General features: G+C 49.8%; 1 protein-coding gene across 9 annotated transcripts in view; it reads right to left on the bottom strand.

Moving 5' to 3' along the window:
• Mink1 (misshapen like kinase 1) overlaps positions 1 to 21,422 on the bottom strand; it is a 56,206-nt gene that overhangs the window by 10,039 nt on the left and 24,745 nt on the right. For all 9 annotated transcript variants that reach the window (XM_052756492.1, XM_052756495.1, XM_052756493.1 and 6 more), the window contains 11 exons: positions 8,267 to 8,332; positions 6,627 to 6,683; positions 6,418 to 6,543; positions 4,324 to 4,434; positions 3,968 to 4,058; positions 3,447 to 3,577; positions 3,000 to 3,054; positions 2,765 to 2,843; positions 2,169 to 2,344; positions 1,794 to 1,863; positions 490 to 712 (listed from right to left, as the gene is read on the bottom strand). In XM_052756492.1, coding sequence (XP_052612452.1) covers positions 490 to 712; positions 1,794 to 1,863; positions 2,169 to 2,344; positions 2,765 to 2,843; positions 3,000 to 3,054; positions 3,447 to 3,577; positions 3,968 to 4,058; positions 4,324 to 4,434; positions 6,418 to 6,543; positions 6,627 to 6,683; positions 8,267 to 8,332 — 1,185 coding nt within the window. Of the gene's footprint in view, positions 1 to 489; positions 713 to 1,793; positions 1,864 to 2,168; positions 2,345 to 2,764; positions 2,844 to 2,999; positions 3,055 to 3,446; positions 3,578 to 3,967; positions 4,059 to 4,323; positions 4,435 to 6,417; positions 6,544 to 6,626; positions 6,684 to 8,266; positions 8,333 to 21,422 lie in introns of those variants that run through there.

Below are 21,422 nucleotides of genomic sequence, written 5' to 3' on the forward strand. Positions count from 1 at the left end.
AGCCACCACACCAAGCTGTAATATTTTAATGAGTAATAAATATAACAAATAGAAAAGTGTAATTAAACATAAGGTTCTCTTCAATTAAAATGAATTCCCTATACCTACCTTAATTAGTCCAAAACAGGAAGGCTATATGTTATAACTAAAGAATCAGAAGTATGAGAAGGGTCTTTCCAGCTTTTCTGTTTGGAGCAGATCGGCTACCCCAATAAACCTGGGCACAGACCTGCAGCGGGCCGAGACTGACAGTCTACGGAGCTGGAGAGCCCAGAATGGAAGGAAGTGTGAGCAGAAACAGCTCTACCATGGCAACAGCCTTCGCTTTTCAGACATGGCTCTGCTCTGACCATCCACAGGGCTGGGCAGGGGGGACCAGGACCTGGAGACGGAGCCTCTAGTAACAGTAGAGTCTTTCCATGAAGCCTGAGAAGAGCTAGGCAAGGCCCACGTGGCTCCGTGCTCTTCCTCCTGCCCTGGCGGACCCACCTCCTCCACACGCCGCCGCTCCTCCTTCTGCTCCTCTATGCGACGCTGCCGCTGGTGCAGCAGGTGTTTGATGTGGGCCTCGGGGTCTCGCTGCTGCTGCTGCTGCTGCTGCAGCTGCTGTTGCTGCTGCTGCTTTAAAGCCTCTGAGTTGCTCTTATTCTCCTGCTGTAGTCGAAGGAATTCTCGGCGGAGTGTGGACTCCCCAGGCACATTCATGATGGAGCTGGAGGATTGCGGCACAAGGGCATATGGAGGTCAGAACATGCTGGTGGGCAGCCTGCCTGCATGGATGCCTCCAAATGTACCGGACACCCTGCCGATGGCCGATCCCAAAGCGGGGCAGACTTGTCTTCTTTTCTGTCCATCTTCCCTGCTTCAGACAGGGCCTGAAGTACGTAGCCCAGACTGGTCTGCAACTTGCTATCCTGCTTCAGCCTCCCAAATGCTAGGATTAGAGGCATCTATCATCACCTGTGGCTTCTGTCTAGTGTTTAGTGCCGTTTTAAAGACTCCAGCCAATACCTGTGTCAGGCCTAAGTCAACCTTTTCTCTCTCTTTCTTTCTCTCTCTCTCTCTCTCTCTCTCTCTCTCTCTCTCTCTCTCTCTCTCTCTCTCTCTCTCTCTCTCTCAAGATTTATTTAGTTATTATGTATACAGCATGTATGACTGTGGGCCAGAAGAGGGCACCAGATCTCATTACAGATGGTTGTGAGCCACCATGTGGTCACTGGGAATTGAACCCAGGACCTCTGGAAGAGCAGTCAGTGCTCTTAACCTCTGAGCCATCTCTCCAGGCCCTCCAACCTTCTCTTTACCATTCATTTATTTCACTCTTTGTTATACAGGGACTCCATTTATTTATTTATTTATTTATTTACTTACTTATTTATTTATTTACTTATTTATTTCAGTTACATCATTTAGTATGCATGCGCATGCATGCCTCCCCCCGCCCCCCAGCTTAGGACTGAACTCAGGGCCTCTACCACTGAGCTAAATCCCCAACCCATATATGCATGCTTTTAAGCAGCACATGTGTGCATGTCTGAGTGCACCACAGCATTCAGATGGAGGTCAGAGGACAACTTGGAAGAATTCTCTCCTTTTAACATGCAGATCCCAGGAACTACAGCTTGGGCAGGTGCCTCTGCCTGCTGAGACAATCACCAACCCAGGGACTCAGTTTATACAAGCTTCTGTCTCTTATGTGCCATTACCTGAGAATTCCTAAAGCCAAGGATCCTTGTTGTCCCTTTGGACAATACACAGAGACCCCAAGCCCCACCTCCACCTGCCAAACCCACCTTGGCTCGCCTTCCTCTCCATGGCTGTCATCTTCCTCTTCACTGCCACTGTACTCATATTCTGTCTCCTCTGCAAAGGGAAGACCACTGATGCTTTTCCACCCAAAGCTCCAGACTCCACCCTGGGTAAGGAAACCTTAGCTGGGAATATCATTTCAGTCTATGTGCAGAGCCCAGCACGAGGCACCTCCCTAACAGGCTCACATGCTCACACGAGCACAGGCTTGGAATGAGCTTTCTGTGAGGACATCACACAGCCATCCTCACCTGCAAGTACAACTTGAGACAAGTGGAAAAAGCCCCCTGGAGTTGCAAAGCTGGAGGAGACAGGGCAGAGACATCCCCCAAGCCCTCTAGTCCTGACCCATCACTGACCTTTCTCACCCCGCTTCTTCCGGGAGCGGTCAATGTGGTCCTTGAGCTGGATGCGGACCTGCCGCTCTGTGGGCTGGTCTCGGATGAAGGGAAACTTGAGTAACTGTTCAGTTGGTGGGCGGCTCAAGTAAGTCTTGATGAGACACGTGTCAATGAAGTCAGTGAACTTCTTCGACCTGGAAAGAGTAGTGGCTCACACTGGGAGGGCCCTTTAGTGGCTCACACACACTGGGAGGGCCCTTTAGTGGCTCACACACACTGGGAGGGCCCCTTTAGTGGCTCACACTGGGAGGGCCCCTTTAGTGGCTCACACACACTGAGAGGGCCCCTTTAGTGGCTCACACACACTGGGAGGGCCCTTTAGTGGCTCACACTGGGAGGGCCCTTTTGGAAGGGGAGTCCCAGAAGATGGTGGGCCATTATCTCTGAACTGTCTTCCCCTCCTGGCTTCTCCAAATCCCAACCCCAGCTGCTACCTACAGTCCCCACACCTCCTCTATGGTGGACACCAAAGCCTGAACACAAGGAAGTGTTAGGGTGAGGGTGGCCCTGCCTAGAAACCTTTCTTGTCAGACTGAAAACACTCACAGACATACCATTTCTTTGACTTGAGCCTGGGGGGAGGGTTCCGAGGGATAAGGAAGAGAGCCCGCATGGGGTGCATGTCACACAGAGCTGGAACACAGAAGAGACACTATCAATGCTCTTTGCCTTATCGAGAGGCCAAGGAATCCCCCCCCTCAACTGACTTCGGAAGTCCACCTCCTCCCTACGCCCTCTCCCTTGCCCTCCCTCCTGGCCCTCCTACTCCACAGCCAAGTCAGCACTTACGGGGGGCCCCCTCCGCCATTTCGATGGCTGTGATTCCTAGAGACCAAATGTCACTCTAAAGAAGGGAAAGCAGGGACAGGCATGAATTGTTACTGACAATATTACGTAACTCCCTTCACCCAGCACCCCACACAAACCTACCATATCCTCACCCTTTCTTCCAAATCACTCCACCTTCCCATATAAACATTTCCTGCCATACAATACTGGGTTTTCAATTAGTTTATCTGTAATAGGGTCTTGCTAGGCAGCCCTGAGGGCCTCAAACTGCAATCCCGGGTTTTGGCTTCCCAGGCCTGGCCACTCGCCTTAAGAGGTTTCTGTCTCTTCCTGTTCACGCGTCACTTCCCCTCGCCCTGCTCATGCCCCCAAACTTTTAATCTATCCATTACCCCATTTCACTTCCTAACCCCAGCAGCCCAGCACTCCTGCGTTCCCACTTCATACCCTGTAGTCATAGGTGGCATCAGGGTTCTCATCACAGGCAATGACTTCTGGGGCCATCCAGTATGGGGTCCCAATGAAAGTGTTCCGCCTGCCCACAGTGCGGTCCAGCTGAGCACTCACCCCAAAATCCACTATGAGACATGAGGAAGGGGTCAGCGTGAAATCCCTCTCTACTCTTCTGCTTCATACCACTACATGCTCTCATGTGCCCGGCCTGAGATCTGGCAGAGGCCCAGATCCTACTCAGAAACCTCAACATCCTCTTCAGGACGGCATCGCAGGCAGGAGAGAACTCAATGCCCTGTCTCCACAGAAGGGTGTAGAGCAGCTGCGCCCTGATGGGCAGCAGGTGAAAGGCTCCTCGGGATTTTCAGCAGGAGGCAGACATCTCGGTGTGGGAGATGGGGATAGGGAAGAGGCTCCCTCAGCACAAATGCAGTTGGACCTAAGCCAGACATTTGAGGAAGGGGACCCTGTTCCCTGGCTTGACAGCGAAAGGGCCTCAGAAGGACCCACAGTACCTAGCTTGACTTCAGCATTCTCTGTCAGCAGCACATTCTGCCCCTTGATATCTCGGTGGATCACCTTGTGGGCATGGAGATGGGCAAGACCCTGGGACAAAAGAGCAGGGAGAATCAGCCACGGTGTTGGAGGGGGTGGGAAAGAGCATGGAGGTGCGAAACTAGCTATCAGTCCTCACTTCAGAGTGAGGCTGAAGGCACAGACATACTCAACCGCAGCCAGAGTTGTCCTGGGTGTGTGTGTGGTGGGGGGCACTCTTCAGAGTGGCCAGCGCCTTCCCCAGTGGGATGATCAGTACGGAGAAGCTCTAGCCAGGGTGGCATGGGGAAGGACTGGTGAAGGGCTTCCAGCTCACCCTGAGAATTTCCCTGCAGATGTAGGCAATGCAATCCTCCTTCAGTGCGTTCCCTTTGGTGTTCTTTACCAGGTCAGTCACCGAACCAGCCCCACAGAACTCCATCACCAGCTGGTCCCAGGTCCGCCGAGGAAAGAGTCAGAAAGAAAAATATCTGTCAGGCAAGGCCTCTGCCCCGAGCCAGGCCCCGGAGGAAGACCAGAGGTGTGCAGACCAGAACTGGATGAGTCCAACAGCAGGGCTGGATGGTCCCTTAGCAGCCGCAAGACTTGCTGAGGTCAGAGAGAAAGGGCACACAGCGGGGAGACTAACTGGTAGTGAGGAACGCCGCAGTTGTCAGCACAGTGATGCGGGTTAGCATCTTCCCTGAAGTGCCCTCTGCTTTTACCGCATTCTCCCTAGAACCCAAACTGTCAGAACCACTGCTCAGAGCAGAGGTCGGCAGCTACAGGCGGCCAGAGAACCTGGGGTTGGCTGCTCTGTTCTGCTTTGAAAATGTGCTGTTGTTGTTGTTTGGGATAGAGTCTCACAACGTAGATCTAGCTGGAACTCACTATACAGACAAGGCTGGACCTGAATCCAGAGATCCATCTGCCTCTGCTCTCTGAGTGCTGAGATTAAAGGCGTGCACCACCACACAACCCTGTAAGTTATTCTTGTGTATACATGGAGTGCTACAGATTGAGGTGCTAGGCAAGTACCTACCAGTGAGCTACACCCAGCCTGAATCAATGGATAATGGATTTACCCCCCACCCACCCCTACCTGTGCATGTGTGTGTGTGTGTGTGTGTGTGTGTGTGTGTGTGTGTGTGTGTGTAGAACTTCATCAAGTTAGACTAGCTGGCTCAATAAGCTTCCAGGGATCTGCCTATCTGTCTCCCATTTTTTACCGTCATTGGGAGTACAAACATCCACCGCCATGACCAGCTATTTCTGTGTTCTAAGGATCCAAACTCATGTCCTCACACTTGAAGGGCAAGGGCTCTACCAACTGAGCTTCCTCCTCAGCGTGCGTTCACTATGTTTAATGATTAGGGGGAAACAAAACCAAAAAACCCCCTACGAAAGCGCAGAGTCCTACTTCATGACACATGAGGATAATATTAAATTTTAGTGACCTAAATATAAATTTGAGGATTCAGGCACACTCATGTTTGGTTGAGTGAGGGTCTTTCTATGTAGGCTAGGGTAGCCTCAAACGTATGATCCCCCCGCCCTCAGCCTCTTGAGTGCTGGAACTGCAGTGTGAGCTGCTATGCTCAGCTAGCCAGCTCATTTGTTCATGTACTGTCTACTGCTTTCACAGTGTCAGCAGAACTGAGTGATGGCAGCAGCAAACATGACCAACAAAGCCTAAAGCATTTACTATTGGGACCGTCACAAAAAAGCTCAACATCCTGGACTCAGAGGCAAGAAGGGCTGAGTCTGCTACGGAGGTTGATGGGGTCCCACTCAGTGTGCTGCTGGAGAGAACTTAGGAACAATTTCACTAAAATCGACATCTCATTTAGGAACAGGCTGGTTGAGACTGGTATGTGTGCTATGCAATCGAAGTAATTTGCATGTGCCCTACTATTGGGACAGTAGAGCACAGTGGGCGGAGAAGAGGCCCAGTACCCTATACATTAACAAGAGAATGGTCACTACTGCCTAGCTGCCAGTCCTCAGCGGTCTCCTAAATCCCTGGAGCCATTGAGACTGGAACCGTGACTCATGCTCAGCTTTGCAGGGTATATAGAAGATGCTTATTAAATAGCTAAAGTCTAGCTGACTTCCAGCATGTTCTCCAAAACTCCCAATAGCCATAATGATGCCCCTTGCCGCTCTCCCCTCAGGTTATGGGCCCAGCACCACAAAGGATGAAGCCAGGAACTCCGTGGCACCAGTGTCCAAGCTAGGATCCCTGTCACTACACACACAAGGGGACAAGACACTGAGCACACAAGACTAAAAAGCAGAGTTCTGTGTGAGCCATGAGGTTCCTCTGGATCCACAATGTAGGCAGGAATGTCAGAACAGATACTGGCCTCAAGGGCCACATGAGAGGCCTAGGGCAGAAAAATCTGGGAGGGGCGGGAAGGGCATGTCTTACCCAGAGCTGGTCATCGTTCCCAGGAGGGCTTTTCTTGATGAAGGCCCCGTAGTAGGTGGCAATATTGCGATGGTGAGAGTACTTTTTTAACATGTTGATTTCCTGTTTGATCTCTTCCTCCTCATCCTAGACAAAAGGGGGAGGTAAGGCCTGAGATCCTACAGCCCCTTTCGACTGCCAGCCCCACCCTTCCCAACCTCATTCCCTACCTCTGTGACGTCCATGACCTTAATGGCAGCCAGCTGCCCAGTCTTGACATGCCGACCCTGTAAGAAAGCCAAGTACAGTGAGTGTGGAGGGGTTAGGATATATGCTCATTTAGGAAAATAATGGAGAGGGAATGAGTCTGGGAAAAGCCAAGTCTCTTAGTGTTTTTCTCCCTTAGAACGTGCCCTTCATGTGGTTAGACGCCTTGCTTAACAAAGCGGAAGGCAGAAGGGAGGCTCCTGAGCCATCACAGCTAACACAAAACTGCCCAGACATTTCTAGGCTGTAAAGATAAGAGCTCAACAAAGATGAAGACTCTCAACACCTGAGGTGCAGGACAGACGCCACTCCTCTGTTCCGGCCTCCCGAGCGGGGACTTCTCCATAACCTGATGAAGGCTGGAAAGGGGCTAGCCCTCCCCATCTACGTAAGATAAAATGTCCGGTGCTTTCCTGGCCCAGCTACTCTAGAAAGGAGGCCTTTCCCCAGATCGATCTCATGCCCAAGGGGTTTTATGTTAGCAGGGAAAGAACAGACTCACAGCTAGTGTAGGAAACGCAGGTAAACAATGGGGCCAGCTGACGTGCGTGCCACACCTACAGTCATCCGTCTTAATAGTGGGAAACCTTTCAGTGTGTCCGTGCCACAGCCTTCTCGACCTCAACTCCAACCCCACCCCATCCACCCTTCCAAAATCCTTTAAGAACCATCAATGGCTTGGACAAGAAAGTCCCAGGCTTCCTGAGAAGAGCAGGATTGGACAGTAGTTGTTCATGGGAAGGACAAAGGCATTGCCACCCCTGAGTCCTGTCTTCAGCAGCCACCCTCCCACGACCCCAAGCACAGAAAAGCACAGCTGTCTATATAGACACAACTCAGCAGGAGCTGTGCACGTCTGTTCCCCCAAAGCCCATGCTTACAAAGGGAAAGGGGTAGATGAGAGAGCTTGGTAGTCCCAGTGACCAGGAGACTCACAGGCAGGGCACCTGTGGAAACATCAGGAACTGTGCCTGGAGATGAAGCAGCGGACTAAATGTCTGGGAGTAGCACCCAATAAACATCCCCTTCATTATGTGGACATTTCATGTATGGGCGGAGGTCCAGCCACTTGAGAGGGCTGAGCTGGCCAAGCTGAAAAGCTATCAGGAGCAGAGGAAATGCCACTTCTGTGGGGAAGAGAAGCAGCTCAAAAGCAGGGGCTCTGGCTGGCTCCCTGCTTGCATGCAGCTGCAGGAGGTCAAGAAAGCTGCTTCCTCTCTGCAGGCCACCAATGAGGTCTCATCCACCCCAAGTCTCTTTGTGGTCTTGGGAGGTGTCAATGCACTCTTCTGGCATGGGCTGTGAATTTCCAGGTGAGCTCTGACACCCACATCCCCATGTGCTCTTCCTGCTTCCTATCCCACAACCACCAGCTGCAGCCAGTTCCTGCCACACCCAGGAGCATGTCTGCACTCAGGGATGACATCTCCCTTCTTCTTTCTGTTGTTGCTCTCTGTGGTCTGTGCTTTTCTCCCTCTTTGAGGGCCCAGCCTGTCATCTCCTGTAGCTTCCCTCAGACTGCCAGACCCAGGACTCACTTCCTACGTTACTCTAAAGAGGGATCCCGCTGGTTTGAAGGTTGTATTTTTGTTCCATGTCTTACCTTGTACACCTGTCCATAGGTTCCATTGCCAACCACCTCCACCAGCTCAAAGATCCCTGCAGGGTCCTGGGAGGAGGGAGAACAAGGTGTCATCACTTCAACAAGGACTGGGATGCTGAGGGGAAGGAGGTGTCAATCAGGACATGAGTGGCAGGGAAGGCTATCACTTAGGGACTGTGGAAAGCCCTGGTGGCTAGATGCCCGTTCCCTGGATGGTCTGAGTCAATGTCCTATGGGAAGAGTGAGAAGGGGGGAACGTGGAAGTCAAGGGCCCAGGTGACTTTTCAGAGACATGCTCTTGATTCCTGACTCACTGGCCAGCTCGGTATCTGCGTTTCCAGCAGCAAGTGAGGGTGCCCAAGAACAAAGCCCTGGCTGGTCTAAACTTTCAGTGAGGTTATGCCTACAAAGTACCAGGGCCCGGGCTGGCAGTGTGCGCCAATAAGAGTTTATTATTATTGATATTACTTTAAAGGCAGAAATGAAGGGCTGGAGAGATGGCTCAGTGGTTCAGAGCACTGGTGCTCTTCCAGAGGGCCAGATTCAATTCCCAGAACCCACAAAGGAGCTCACGACTGTAATTCTAGTTCCAGGGTATCAGACAGTTTCACACAGACATACATGCAGGCAAAACATTGGGCACATGAAATAAAAATAAATTAATTTAAAAGGGTGGGGGGGTGGCAGAGATGAGCCATGCTACCAGGGCACAGGAGGTACCACCCATTGGTCTCCCCTCCCTAGTCCTCTTAAAATAAGGGCCTCCAGCTAGGACATGAAGTGTTCGGGGCATGTGAAGGATTCTCCACAAAACGAGAGAAAGGGCCTCTTATTGCTGGACTGAATTCTGTCTGTCCTCCTTTTCTGAGCCATGCAGTGCCAGGAGAAGGCCCACAGGCTGAACAAAGCTTTCAAAGATGCCCCTCCTCCCGCTGGTTCACAGCAGGCAGCCTGGTCTCTGACCTATCTGTCATCCTACCCTAAGGCCTCTCCTACCCACACTCTCCTGGCAGGACTGCCCCTCACCTCCAAACTGGGAGGTGTAGCTGTAAGCTGCAGAGACTGCCCCTCCCCCATCCTGCAGGAAGGGACCAGGAGTGAGACCACCACCATGGAATCAACTTCTCTAGGCAACATGTGAAGTCTCTGGGCTGATCATCCTAACATTCCCTCTCACGGATTTTAAGAACCAATACAGGATTTCTGAAAATAAAAACATCCTGTTGCACTGAAGGAATCTACAGGGACAGGTTCTAGGCACGGGGCAGACCAGGAGACCCCTGCCCAAGACTTTTTAGGAATGTGTGCTCTGTACTTTGTCCATTTTCTCAAAAAGGAAGTGGAGGGCAGAAACACACCCTGGCTCCCTCACAGCAGGGATCACAAGGCATTGTGACTGCATATTTACTTGCTGGGAAACTCCCTGGAGGAAGTGCCTGAGTTCTTACTCTCCAAATCTGTCCTGCATCTCAACCAGACCTGGCATTCAGCAGCCGGAGACCATGTACCCCATCTTTCCCAAGGGCCCCCTCCTGCTCCTTGATTACAGACCTCATGTCAACAGTCAGTTATTTTACTAGCTACCAAAAGGCATTTGTGTGGGGAGGGTGTATGCATGCCATTAGGCACGTGTGGAGGTCAGAGACAACTCCAGACCATTGGTCCTCCCTTCCACCCCGTTTGACACAGGATCTCTTGTTCACTGCTGAGTATGTCACAATAACTGGCTTAGCACAGAATGTACGGAAGGAGAAGGACAACTTGTGGGGGTCTGTTGTGTCTATCATGTGGGTCCTGGGGAACAGCACTCAGGATGTCAGGCTTGGCAGCAGTACCTTTACCCCATCAGCCACTCACTGGGGCTGGAGGCAAGTTAAAGCTCTGCCTGGACCTGACAGCTACAAGGGACCCGAAGTTTGGCTGTAGTGCTAGATGTGGAGGCACAGTTCCCCGAGGACCTTCCCAGGAGGAGCTCGTCCATTCCCAGGCTTCCCGTGCCGGCTTTGGGAAGTCTTGAATCTGACTCCATTCAGTCCCTTCAGCAGAGGGAGCAGCAGGAAAGTAGACTGATGGTGTGGGTTTCTGAATATGATGGCTTGCTAAAGGCACGTGATACGCCACCATGAGCTCAATTTGCCACAGCCCCCCGCCCCCACAAACAGGGTTCCTCTGTGTAGCTTTTGGAGCCTGTCCTGGAACTCACTCTATAGCCCAGGCTGGCTTCGAACTCACAGAGATCCTCCTGCCTCTGCCTCCCCAGTGCCTGGATTAAAGGTGTGCGCCACCACCCCCTGGCCAAAATGGTTTAATTTTAAAATCAAAGTTCTCAGTCTGTCTCTTTACATGTATTTGGGTGCTGAGGAATGAGGTCATCTGAGGACAGACCCATGGACCCAGACACTGAGATTCAGTGGTTTCAACCCTGCTTTCTGACCCCCTCCGCTGGCTGGAAAGGATGAGTCAGAGAATGGGGGGGGGGAGGTGTGTGTGACATACTGGTCACAGCACCTGGCCCCACTAATCAGTTGCAGCATCTTTTCTCACCAACCCCCTTGACTCTGTGGCTCCTCCCCTGTGCTGGTCACCTCGTCCTTTCTCCTTCCATGTCCTCGGTTTATTCAGACCCATCTGCTCTACAGATCTCTACCCCTCTCTCCTGCAGACCCTCCTCCCCACCTCTCCCTTCAGCTGCCCCTGCCCACTTGAGCCTCCTTAACTAAGCTTTCTTTTCTGCTCCCAAACCAGCGTGACGCCCCACTGCTTGAAGACAGTCCAACATCAGTGTGCCCATCGTGAGTCAGCCGGTAAGCACTGAGAGTGCCTCCAGCTGCCCTGCACGGGCTGAGCCCGGGTCCAGAGAAACTGATGAGACGTCTCATCTCACTGCACCTGTTACACTAGGTGCCAATAACTCCACGGCAGCTTCTCAAGCAGGCACACCAGCTCTGCCACACTGACAAATGCGTCACCTCACCATCTGACGTGACGACACACAGCTGACTGTACGTCAGAAGACAGCTGAAAGCCCAAACAGCACTGAGGGGCCGCTTGGTGTGGTGACACAAGCACCAGGAAGTGGCTTTCCGGTGAGAACGTGGGTGTCTATTGGCTGTATGTCCTCGAGCCAAGTGTGTGTTTGGGGCCTCATTTTCCTTCAACAAACTGACAAGGAAAGGCTGTGGTACAAAGTCTGTCCTGTGGTTCTGGAGAGAAACTTCAGCTCTAACTCAGAGTGTCCAACGGGCTCAAGAGGAGACAAAACTTGAGGGGTTTGGAGGCTGGGTGTTTCCAACCACACGTAAAGACTGCAGAGTGGCTTAGCGCATGCCCTGCTGAGGAACAGTGCCGTGGTTAAGACACTCCTCTGAGAAGTCAGGAAACGAGGGAGCATGTCTATCCAGAGCTACTCAGGAGCGTGCGAGTCGGTGATGAAGTAGGAAGAGAAAAGAGCACAGGAAAGTGGGGTAAAAAGAAGCCAAGGCCAGCCTGAGGAACAAAGGACAGACACCAGAGCATGTGGGGAGGACAGAGTGACCAGACAGTCTCAAATGCTACAGAGCAGGTCAGAGGACATTGCAGAGACCCCAACAGCCTCAGCCTCTAAACAACCAGAGAGAGACTTCAAGGGAACTGCACTTGTGGGAGCGGAAAGCAGAGCGGGGCCAGAGGAAATGGGAGGGTGGGGAAATCAAGGCGTGCTGGAGCACCCTCCCAGAAACATTCTGAGAGCGGAAGAGGGAAATCAGATGACGCCTAGAGAAGGCGGCAGGGTCAGACAAGGTTCTCAAAATAGGGTAGATCTCTCATGACTGTGGCTGGAAGAAGACAAAAAGAGGAGACAAAAGGAATCAAGCTGTTTTTTTCTTTTTTCCCTAAGACAGGGTTTCTCTCTGTAGTACTGGCTGTCCTGGATCTCTCGCTCTGTAGACCAGGCTGGCCTTGAACTCACAGAGATCCATATGCCTCTGCCTCTCAAGTGCTGGGATTAAAGGTGTGCGCCACTACTGCCCAGCCAAGGAATCAATTTTTAAATAACATATATGTTTGTATGTACACCTGTCAGGTTTTGCTGTTGTGGTTATTGTTTCTGTGGTAACTGTCAGGCAAACGGTCCCCCTCTGAGTTACATTCCAGAGGAAGTAAACTACTGTTCTCTACATTAGGGACAAAACCCAGTGGTGTCTGATTCTCTCTCTGCATACCCAATGATTCAGAATGCCTAGACACCTAAGAATTTAGGGTTGATGAGTACCCTGATTAGACAACAAATACAGTCTGTCCTCGGTCACCGTCTTCAAAGGTGAGGAGTCCCCACAGGGCTACCCGTGCTCCCTGGCTGGCCTGGCACTGCTCTAACGAGCGAGCGAGCGCCGGGGCCTCCCTAGCCTCCTCCTCTCAGTTCCTATCTAGCCAGCTACCCAAGTGGAAGACATTAAACACCAGGACAGGGTAACTCCCGAGATCCGCTGAGGTCACCGAGGCAGCTAAGCAGGAAAAGGTGCTTCAGCCTCCCGCCCAGACGTGCAAGGAGAAGACCACCTCCACCAAGTTGTTCTCTGACCTCCACGAGTACTCCACGGCACGGATTCCCCTCCCCAACACACAGCACACCCACACACAAATAATAAACACATAATTTAAAAAGAAGACGACGAGGACGAGGACGAGGGGCTGGAGAGAGGGCCCCAAGTCAAGAGCACCAGCTGCTCTTCGAGCTGAGTTGAGTTCAGGTCCCAGCACCCACATGGAGGTTTACAACCATTTGAGATCCGGTTCCAGGGGATCCAATGCCCTCTTCTGGCTTCTGAGGGGTCCTGTCTGTATCTACATGTGGAACACATAAAACTCAAGAGGGACATACACACACATATATAAAAATAAATCTTTGAAGAAAATAAAAAGGCAGATGAAGGAGTTTAATAATATTCCGTGGCCTTGATAGAGATGGAGCTGGAGGCAAGTTCACTTCCAGTTAGAGTGAGGACATACATGATGTGGGAAGCCTTCAGAACCTTGAATCAGTAACCGTTTCTAATACATTATACCTAAACCAGGCCAGGCATGCATGCTGGCATACATCTCGAGCCTCAGCTACTTGGGAGATGGAGGCAGGAGGATGAGTCAGAGACCAGCTTGAACAATATATACCCCAGATAAAATAACCAGTAAAAAGCTATGCAGACGTGTAGCTCAGTTGGTACAGTGCATACCTAACACACACCAGGTCCTGGGTTTGATCCCTAGCTCTTCATACACCCCGGGTGGTGATGCACACCTGGAATCCCAGCACTCCAGTAGTGATGGTAGGAAGATCATGAGTTCAAGGTTATCCTCAGCTACATAGTGAGTTTGGGGCTAGCTGGGACACTAAACTCAAAATAAATGAGTCTGTCTCAAAAGGGTGGGGGATACTTAGGGAAATGGTTCAGCGCTTGCTGCCTAAGTGTGAGGACCTAAATTAGTTCCCCAGCACCCACAAAAAGGTGGATGCGGCAGCTCATTGCCTTAAAACCCGGGGGAATGGTATTCCTAGAGCTTGCTGGCTAGTCAGCCTAGCACTCAGTGAGTCCCAGGCTCAGAGAGTCAGTCTCAAAAAGTAAGGTGGAGAAACAGAGAGAGCAAGTATGATGTCAGTGTCCCTCCCGACAAGCACATGAACGAACACACACAGACTCCTGCAGATCCCTAGTGGCTTACTGTGACATCCAGAGATCAGCGTCTCTCTCAACCTTCCGCTGAGCAACTTCCTTTGCAGTAGATGGTGATTAACACGAGACCCACAACTGGTCAACTTGTAGGCAGTGTGAGAGTAAGAGACCGTGGAGCACACAACCTGAACACCACACAGCCCCAGAGCCATGGGGGTCTCTGTGGAAGAGGGGCTGCCTGACTAGGAAACTGGTTTCTAGTCACGTCAGGACGGTTACATGTGTGAACTCACGGTGATTGTGAGAGCATGCACAAGACCTGCACAAGCTCAGCCCAGGCCCAGGCCCGGCATGCAGGGGGTTGGTGGGCATGCAGTCTCCTACCCCAGCCAAGGACCCACTGGCAAGGAGAGGGAGAATCAGTTTTCTTTAAGGGTGTGCCCTTATTTGAACAGCACATACTAGACTTGTCTTTTAAATTTTGATTTGTTGTTTTGTTTTCTTAAAAAAGGAGGACACAGCAAGTTCCAGGACGGCCAGGGCTACATAGAGAAACCCCATTTCAAAAAAGGGGTACGCACATGCGTTCGTGTGTCTGGAGAGTTGGCTCAGAGAACTTAAAGCTCTTACAGAGGAGCCAGGTTCAACTCCCAGCACCCACATATTGGCTCACAACGGTCTGTAACTCCAGTTCCAAGGGATCTGGTGCCATCTTCTAACCTCCAAGGGCACCAGGCATGCAGCTGGCACACACACAGGTAAAACATTCATAAACCAACAAAAAAACCAACAAAACAAAACAAGCAGCAGCAGGGAGTTAGAGGAGGATCTGGGAGTAGCTGGGGGTAGTGGTGAATATGATCAAAATACAGCACAGGAAATTCCCAGAGAATTAAGCATTTTTAAAACAATTATTCCTCGGGTCCTTCAGATGGCTCAGTAGGTAGAGACACACTGGCCTTGCTACCAAGCCCAATGACCTGCATTTAGTTCCTGCAATCCAACAGTGGACAGAAAGAACCCATTTCCTCAGCTGTCCCTCTGACATCCATGTACACGGTGGCATGCACTCTCACACACAAACACACGTGTGGTGGTCTGGATGCAGATGGCCCCCACAGGCTTACCAATTTGAATATCTGCTTCCCAACTGGCAGACTGGGAAGGAGTAAGAGGAGTGGCCTTGTTGTCCCAGGGGCAGTGTGTCACCGGGAGTAGACGTCAAAAGCCCAAGCCAGGCCCCATCTGGCTCTCTCTGCCCTTTGGTGCAGATCAGATGTTAAACTCCTAGTCACCACTCCAGCGCCATGCCTGACTGCCTGCTCCGAGGCTCCCCACCATGACGATCATGTATTAACCCTCTGAAACTGTAAGCAAGCCCCCAATTTTTTTTTTTTTTTTTTTTTTTTTGGTTTTTCGAGACAGGGTTTCTCTGTGTAGCTTTGCGCCTTTCCTGGAACTCACTTGGTAGTCCAGGCTGGCCTCGAACTCACAGAGATCCGCCTGGCTCTGCCTCCCAAGTGCTGGGATTAGCAAGTCCAGAATTTAAACACTTCCTTTTATAAATTGCTTTGCTCATGGTGGTTCATTGTAACACTAGAATAGTAACTAAGACAAATGCAAATAACTAAGTAACTATTTTCAAAAGGATACCTGGGCTGGAGAGATGGCTCAGTGAGTAAGGGTGCTTACTGTTCTTCCAGAGGACCAGGGTTCAGTAGCCAGCACCCACATCAGACAGCTCACAACTGTCTCTAACTCCAGCTCTAGGGGTTCCAACACCCTTCTGGTCTCAACAGGTACCTGATTCATGTTCATATACCCACACACAGATACACCCACATAGTCATAATTTAAAATGTAATTAAAATATTTTTTAAAGGATTCCTACTATATTTCATCCACAAAAAAACAAAAAAAAACAAATAACACTCTGGGAGTTCAACGATAGAGCACTTGCCCACTGTAGTACGTACATGTGTAAACAGCACACATATGTACACTCGGATGTGTGCGTGAGAACACACACACACACACACACACACACACACAGTATGGGAGTGGCCACCACGGCCACCTGTAAGCAGTAGGTAAAGCCTGGTCTTTATGTGCTGGCCATGGAGCTCCTAGGCTGGGGTAAGCTTCTTGGGGGCCCTAGTCGCCCTTGTCCAGGGATCCACAGAAGGCCTGACCCTGAGCAGAAGTCCTGTTCAAGTGAGTCGCAGACGCCAGGCAGCACTTACTGTTCCTGTAAGGCCAAGAGCAAGGGAGTCTAAACCCAGCAGAAAGAGAAAAAATTAAATTAGAAAAGAAGCGAAGCATCTGAAGAGACACTTCTTCCAAGATATATGTAGTGGCCACTAAACATCCAGGAAATGTTGAACATGACTCATAAAGGAGATGCAAATAAACACAAGACGCCAGTTCACACCCCTCAGAACGGCCATCAGCAAAGCCCAGTCAATAGATGCTGGTGAAGGCTAGTTAGGAAGAAACTGGAACTCTCAGACTGCTGGTAGGAGTGTGAAATCACGTGATCACTTTGAAAACAATTTCAGCCAGGAAGAGCAGCATGTGCCTTTAATCCCAGCACTGGGGAGGTAGAGGTAAGAGCTCTGTGAGATCAGGACCAGCCTGTCTATGCACCGAGTTCCAGGGCCAGCCAGGGCTACACAGTGAGACCTTGTCTTTAAAAAGAAAGGCAGCTGAAATAATTGTGCAAATGTTAACCAGAATTCACTCGTATGCAGACACTCAAGAGAACTAAAAGGCAGAGAAGTTTGCACATGAATGTCCATAGTAGCATTATTCAGAAAAGTCCTAAAGCAGAATTAACCAAATGTCAACTGATAATTGTATTGTATCCACATAATGACATAATGAAACATTACTGAAAATAATGGAATGAAGTACTGCAGCTAGACAAACCTTGAAAATATGCTAATGAGCCATGTGTGGTATCTCATGACTGTAATGTGCACTTGGGAGGCTGAGGCAAGAGGATTGATTATATTTGAGGCAAGCCTTCGCTACACTTTGAAATCCTGTTTAAAAGAAAAGAAAAGGCATGTTTATGAAAGAGGCCAGTCACAAAAGGCCACATGTTTTATGACTCCATTATGTGTGTATTCATAAGAGGCAAATCCAGAGACGGAAAGTGATTGCCAAGGGCTGAACAGAGAGGGGAAATATGTAGTGACTGACAATGAGAACAGTTTTATTTAGGACTGATGAAAATGTTCTTAAATTAGTGCAATGATCACACAAATCTTGAATATACTAAAGTCATTCTAAAATGACCAAACCAACTTACTTTTTTGAGACAGAATTTATGTGTAGCTCAGACTGGCTTGGAACTCATTACACCCAGCTAAGATACTTTCAAAGGGTAGATTTTGTGAGTTGTGAATTTTATCTCAAATGACTTATTAAAAATAATTAGCTATCTGGCCCATGGTGGTACACCCCTTTAATTCCAGCACTCAGGAGTCAGAGGTAAGTGGATCTCTGTTGAGTTCGAGGCCAGCCTGGTCTACAAAGCAAGTTCCAGGACAGCCAGGGTTACACAGAGAAACCCTGTCTTCAAAAACCAAAAAAAAAAAAAAAGAACCAAAACCAAATCCTAAGACTGCCTACTGTGGTGCTCAATCAGTTATGATTTATGACAATCCCTCCACTTGAAGAAAGCTACCCCACTACTGTGGGACCCTTAAATGCTTCAGGTCAACACACATGAAAGTCTTAAGTAGTAAAACAGAGAAAATAGCTGGACATGGTGGCAGATACCTATCATCCTAGCACCTGGGAGGTGGAGGCAGGAGGATCACAAGTTTAAGGCTATTCTCAGCTACAAAGCAATACTGAGACCAGCCTAGGCCAAAAAGACTGCCTCAAAACAAAACAAACAACAACAAAATCCATAGTAACTCATATGATTAAAAGTTAGGCAATTTAGGAGGCCAGAGATAGTTCCATAGAAGTACCGAGTTTGGTTCCCAGCACCTACATGGTGACTCACAACTGTGTGGAACTCCAGTTCCAGAGGACCCAACAGAGGTGAGAGGCATTAAATCCCCCTGGAGCTAGGGTCATAGGTGGTTGTGAGCCATATGACTTGGGTGCTGGGAACTGAACTTGGGTCCTCTGGAAGAGCAATAGGAATGCTTAGCCACCGAGCCGTAATCTTGAGCCTACACCAGTAGTAATTTGAAAGCATTTCCTTTGATCCTGGTACTGTCAAGCACTTCAGACCTATAATCTCAAAAGCTTGGAGGGGTTACTATTGTTACGCCCACCTCACAGGAGAAGGAAGGGTAGAACAATTAAATGCTATGCCCAGAGTCACAGACAACTAGGAAGTGATGAAGCCAAGCCCACCCTCAGAACCTAAGTCCAAGGCCAGAAGCTTACTCTGCCTGGTTCAGTTCTTGTTGTCTGAGGGACTGAGAGAGTTGAAGAAGTGGGTTCCTGACTGGACACTGCCAGTCCAAGACTGAAGGGGAATGCTAGCTTATTGTGGAATATTATTGTAAGGTGTGTGTGTTACCGTTGTTTAAGCTGCATTTGTTTAACCCTGTGAAGCTGTGTCACTGTGCCTGTCTAAAACACCTGATGGTCTCATAAAGAGCTGAATGGCCAATGGCAAGGCAGGAGAAAGGACAGGCGGGGCTGGCAGGCAGAGAGAATATATACAGGAAGAAATCTGAGAGAAGGGGAAAAAAAGAGATGGAGGTGCGAGGAGATCGAGGAGCCAGAGAAGGAGGACTCCAGGGGCCAGCCACCCAGCTACACAGCCAGCCATGGAGAAAAGAGTGAGAGAACAGGAAAAGCCAGAGGCAAAGGTAGATGGGATAATTTAAGTTAAGGAAAGCTGGAAAGAAACAAGCCAAGCTAAGGCTGAGCATTCGTAAGTAATAATAAGCCTCTGTGTGTGATTTATTTGGGAGCTGGGTGACGGGCCCCCCAAAAGAGCAAATACAAACAATAACACTAACTAGAGCAAACTTGCCCCTATCCATTCCTACTGAGAGAGAAGATGCGGGAGAGAAGATGGAGTCGGGGCTGGAGAAGTCATTCTCACCTCGGGTAAAGGGAAGCAGGAGCTGTCAGCGAACAGAGTACCAAGATTACAGAGATCAAAGCAGACACAGAGAGAGAGAGAGAGAGAGAGAGAGAGAGAGAGAGAGAGAGGAGAGAGAGAGAGAGAGAGAGAGGACAGGGGAAGGGCTGCAGAGGAGGAGTCTAAGGCAGGAAAGCTGAGTTAGACGGTAGCAATTCAGCCCTTGCTGTTTCCAAAAATCCAGAACCATCTGTGGTCTATGGAATCATACACTCAGTTCTGATGCTCAACAAGATTCCAACAAGGTTTCCAATCTTAAAAGATTGGGGCCTGGAGAGACTGCTCAGCAGTTAAGAGCACTGGCTGCTCTTCCAAAGGACCTCAGTTCGATTCCCAGCACCCACATGGCAGCTCACAACTGTCTGTAGCCCCAGTTCCGGAGGATCTAACACCCTCACACAGACACACATGCAGGCAAAACACTAATGCACACAAAACTAAAAATAAATAAATCACAAAAGAAAAGAAATACTGACCTCCCGGGGTAGTACATGTTGCTGTCCCAACACTTGGGAATCTGAGGCAGGAGGACCTCAAGTTCAAGGTTAGCCAGCCAAGGAAGCAAGCTTCTGTCAGAGACAGCAAAGCCCCAATATTAACAGACGCACACCACGCTGTTTTACACACGGCAACTGATTTACTCCTCAGATAACCCACAAGGTAGATAGTTGTAGTATCCTTAGTCTAGAAATCTGGATTGTGAAGGTGTAAGGATGTGAGCCAGCCCTAACCTGATGGCACTGTGTTATGGCCTGCTCAGAAATAAACTGCTCTAGCCCAGTCATTAGTGACACTTCCCCCAGAGAGCTCAGACCTGTGTAATAATTTACACATAACTCCCCTGTGATGGCTAAAGGATGAAGTGGTGTTTTTATTACTGTATATCGGGAAAGAGAAACACCCGAGGGGACTAAAACCACTTCTTGCCCAGCAGTGGATTCCATAGGAAACAGTAGTGTACACCTTTGATATCCATGTTATAAACCCTTCTTTTAGCCCCCTTTAGCACAGCATGCTGTTTGGCTCTAAGGCTGCTATCCTTCTGCTAGCAGTAAGAATAAATTCATTTAATCTAAATTTAAATTGAAACTAAGTCTCTGGTCTTTCTTAGTGGATTCAAAAGCCACAACCAAGGTGTTGTGTAACAGTTTCCTCCAAGATTGAAACATTCCACTCCGCAGGGAAGCCCCTTAAACAGGAAGATAAACAACTCAAAATAGCTTCAGGAAGTCCCCAAAACTGACCAGATCCACTAGGCCCCTCCCTGCCAGAATAAGCAATTAAAGCTGAGAGTCCCTCAAAGACTAACTCAGCTAAGCCGCAAAGACTCTGAGGCCAGACCAGCTGCCTGGAAGCACCAGAAGCCAGTCTGGAAGAGGCTTACACCAACTGAGAAAAGCACCTGGGAAGGACTCTCCAACCTGTTGAGCTGCCTGCAGGCTGTGCAGTGTGCTCCAGGTTCCCAGCTTTAGTGAGCTGTCACTCAAGCTGGGGTGGGCTTTGGGGATGCAGCTGTCTTTGAGTCCTTTCTGCTCCTCTAAGAACCCCTCACCCACAGTCCCATAAGTAACCCCAATAAAGCTCACTGGTTTACCAAGTTGGACTTGGGTGATATCTGTACTTTGGTCTGTTGCGGGCTCCATATCTGGGGTGAGCAGCCTTGTGTGTTAAATATAGCTCCCCTCAAGTTTTGTCACACAGCATAAGGTCTGTAACTTGCTCAAGGTTGGCAGCTTGTCAAGTGGTGGAGGCAAGATGTAAGATCTGAAGGCACATGGCTGCTTCCAGAACCAACCATCCCCTTATTTGACCTAATCTAAGTAAATTCTTACAACCAAAGAGGCTGGACCACATGCTGCTATTCTACCTTACACAAGGTTAGGTTTCCTCCTCCCTAGTAGAACGGGAGCCATTTAAGGACAAGACGAAGACAGCACTTGGGTATTATACACAGAAATGAGGGCTGGGCAGACATGTGCCTGCATGAAACGCAGCCGCAGCCACGTCTTCCCTTCAGCTCTGATTCTGTGGCATATGCAAAAATCACTCTGTTGTACAGTAAGTACATGCAGTCAGGCTCTGGCTGCATCCTCTTACTAGTGCTTCCATGACTAAGCATTTCTCAGCCTTTCATCCTTTACTTACGTTAAAATTTCTACTTATGGCCAGGTATGGTGGCACACACCTTTAATCCCAGCACTCAGGAGGCACAGGCAGGCAGACCTCTGAGTTCAAGGCCAGCCTGGTCTACACAGTGAGTCACTACCCAAAGAGAGGGAGAGGGACGACAAACCTTTACATATGAGTTCAGTATGATGGCATACTCCTGCAATTCCAGCACTTGGGAGGCAGAGACAGGAAGACCATGAGTCCAAGCCCATCATTGGCT

This window comes from Peromyscus californicus, unplaced genomic scaffold (genome assembly GCF_007827085.1).
Source record: "Peromyscus californicus insignis strain IS unplaced genomic scaffold, ASM782708v3 Scaffold_3__1_contigs__length_106647218, whole genome shotgun sequence".
NCBI classification, from domain to species: Eukaryota; Metazoa; Chordata; class Mammalia; order Rodentia; family Cricetidae; genus Peromyscus; species Peromyscus californicus.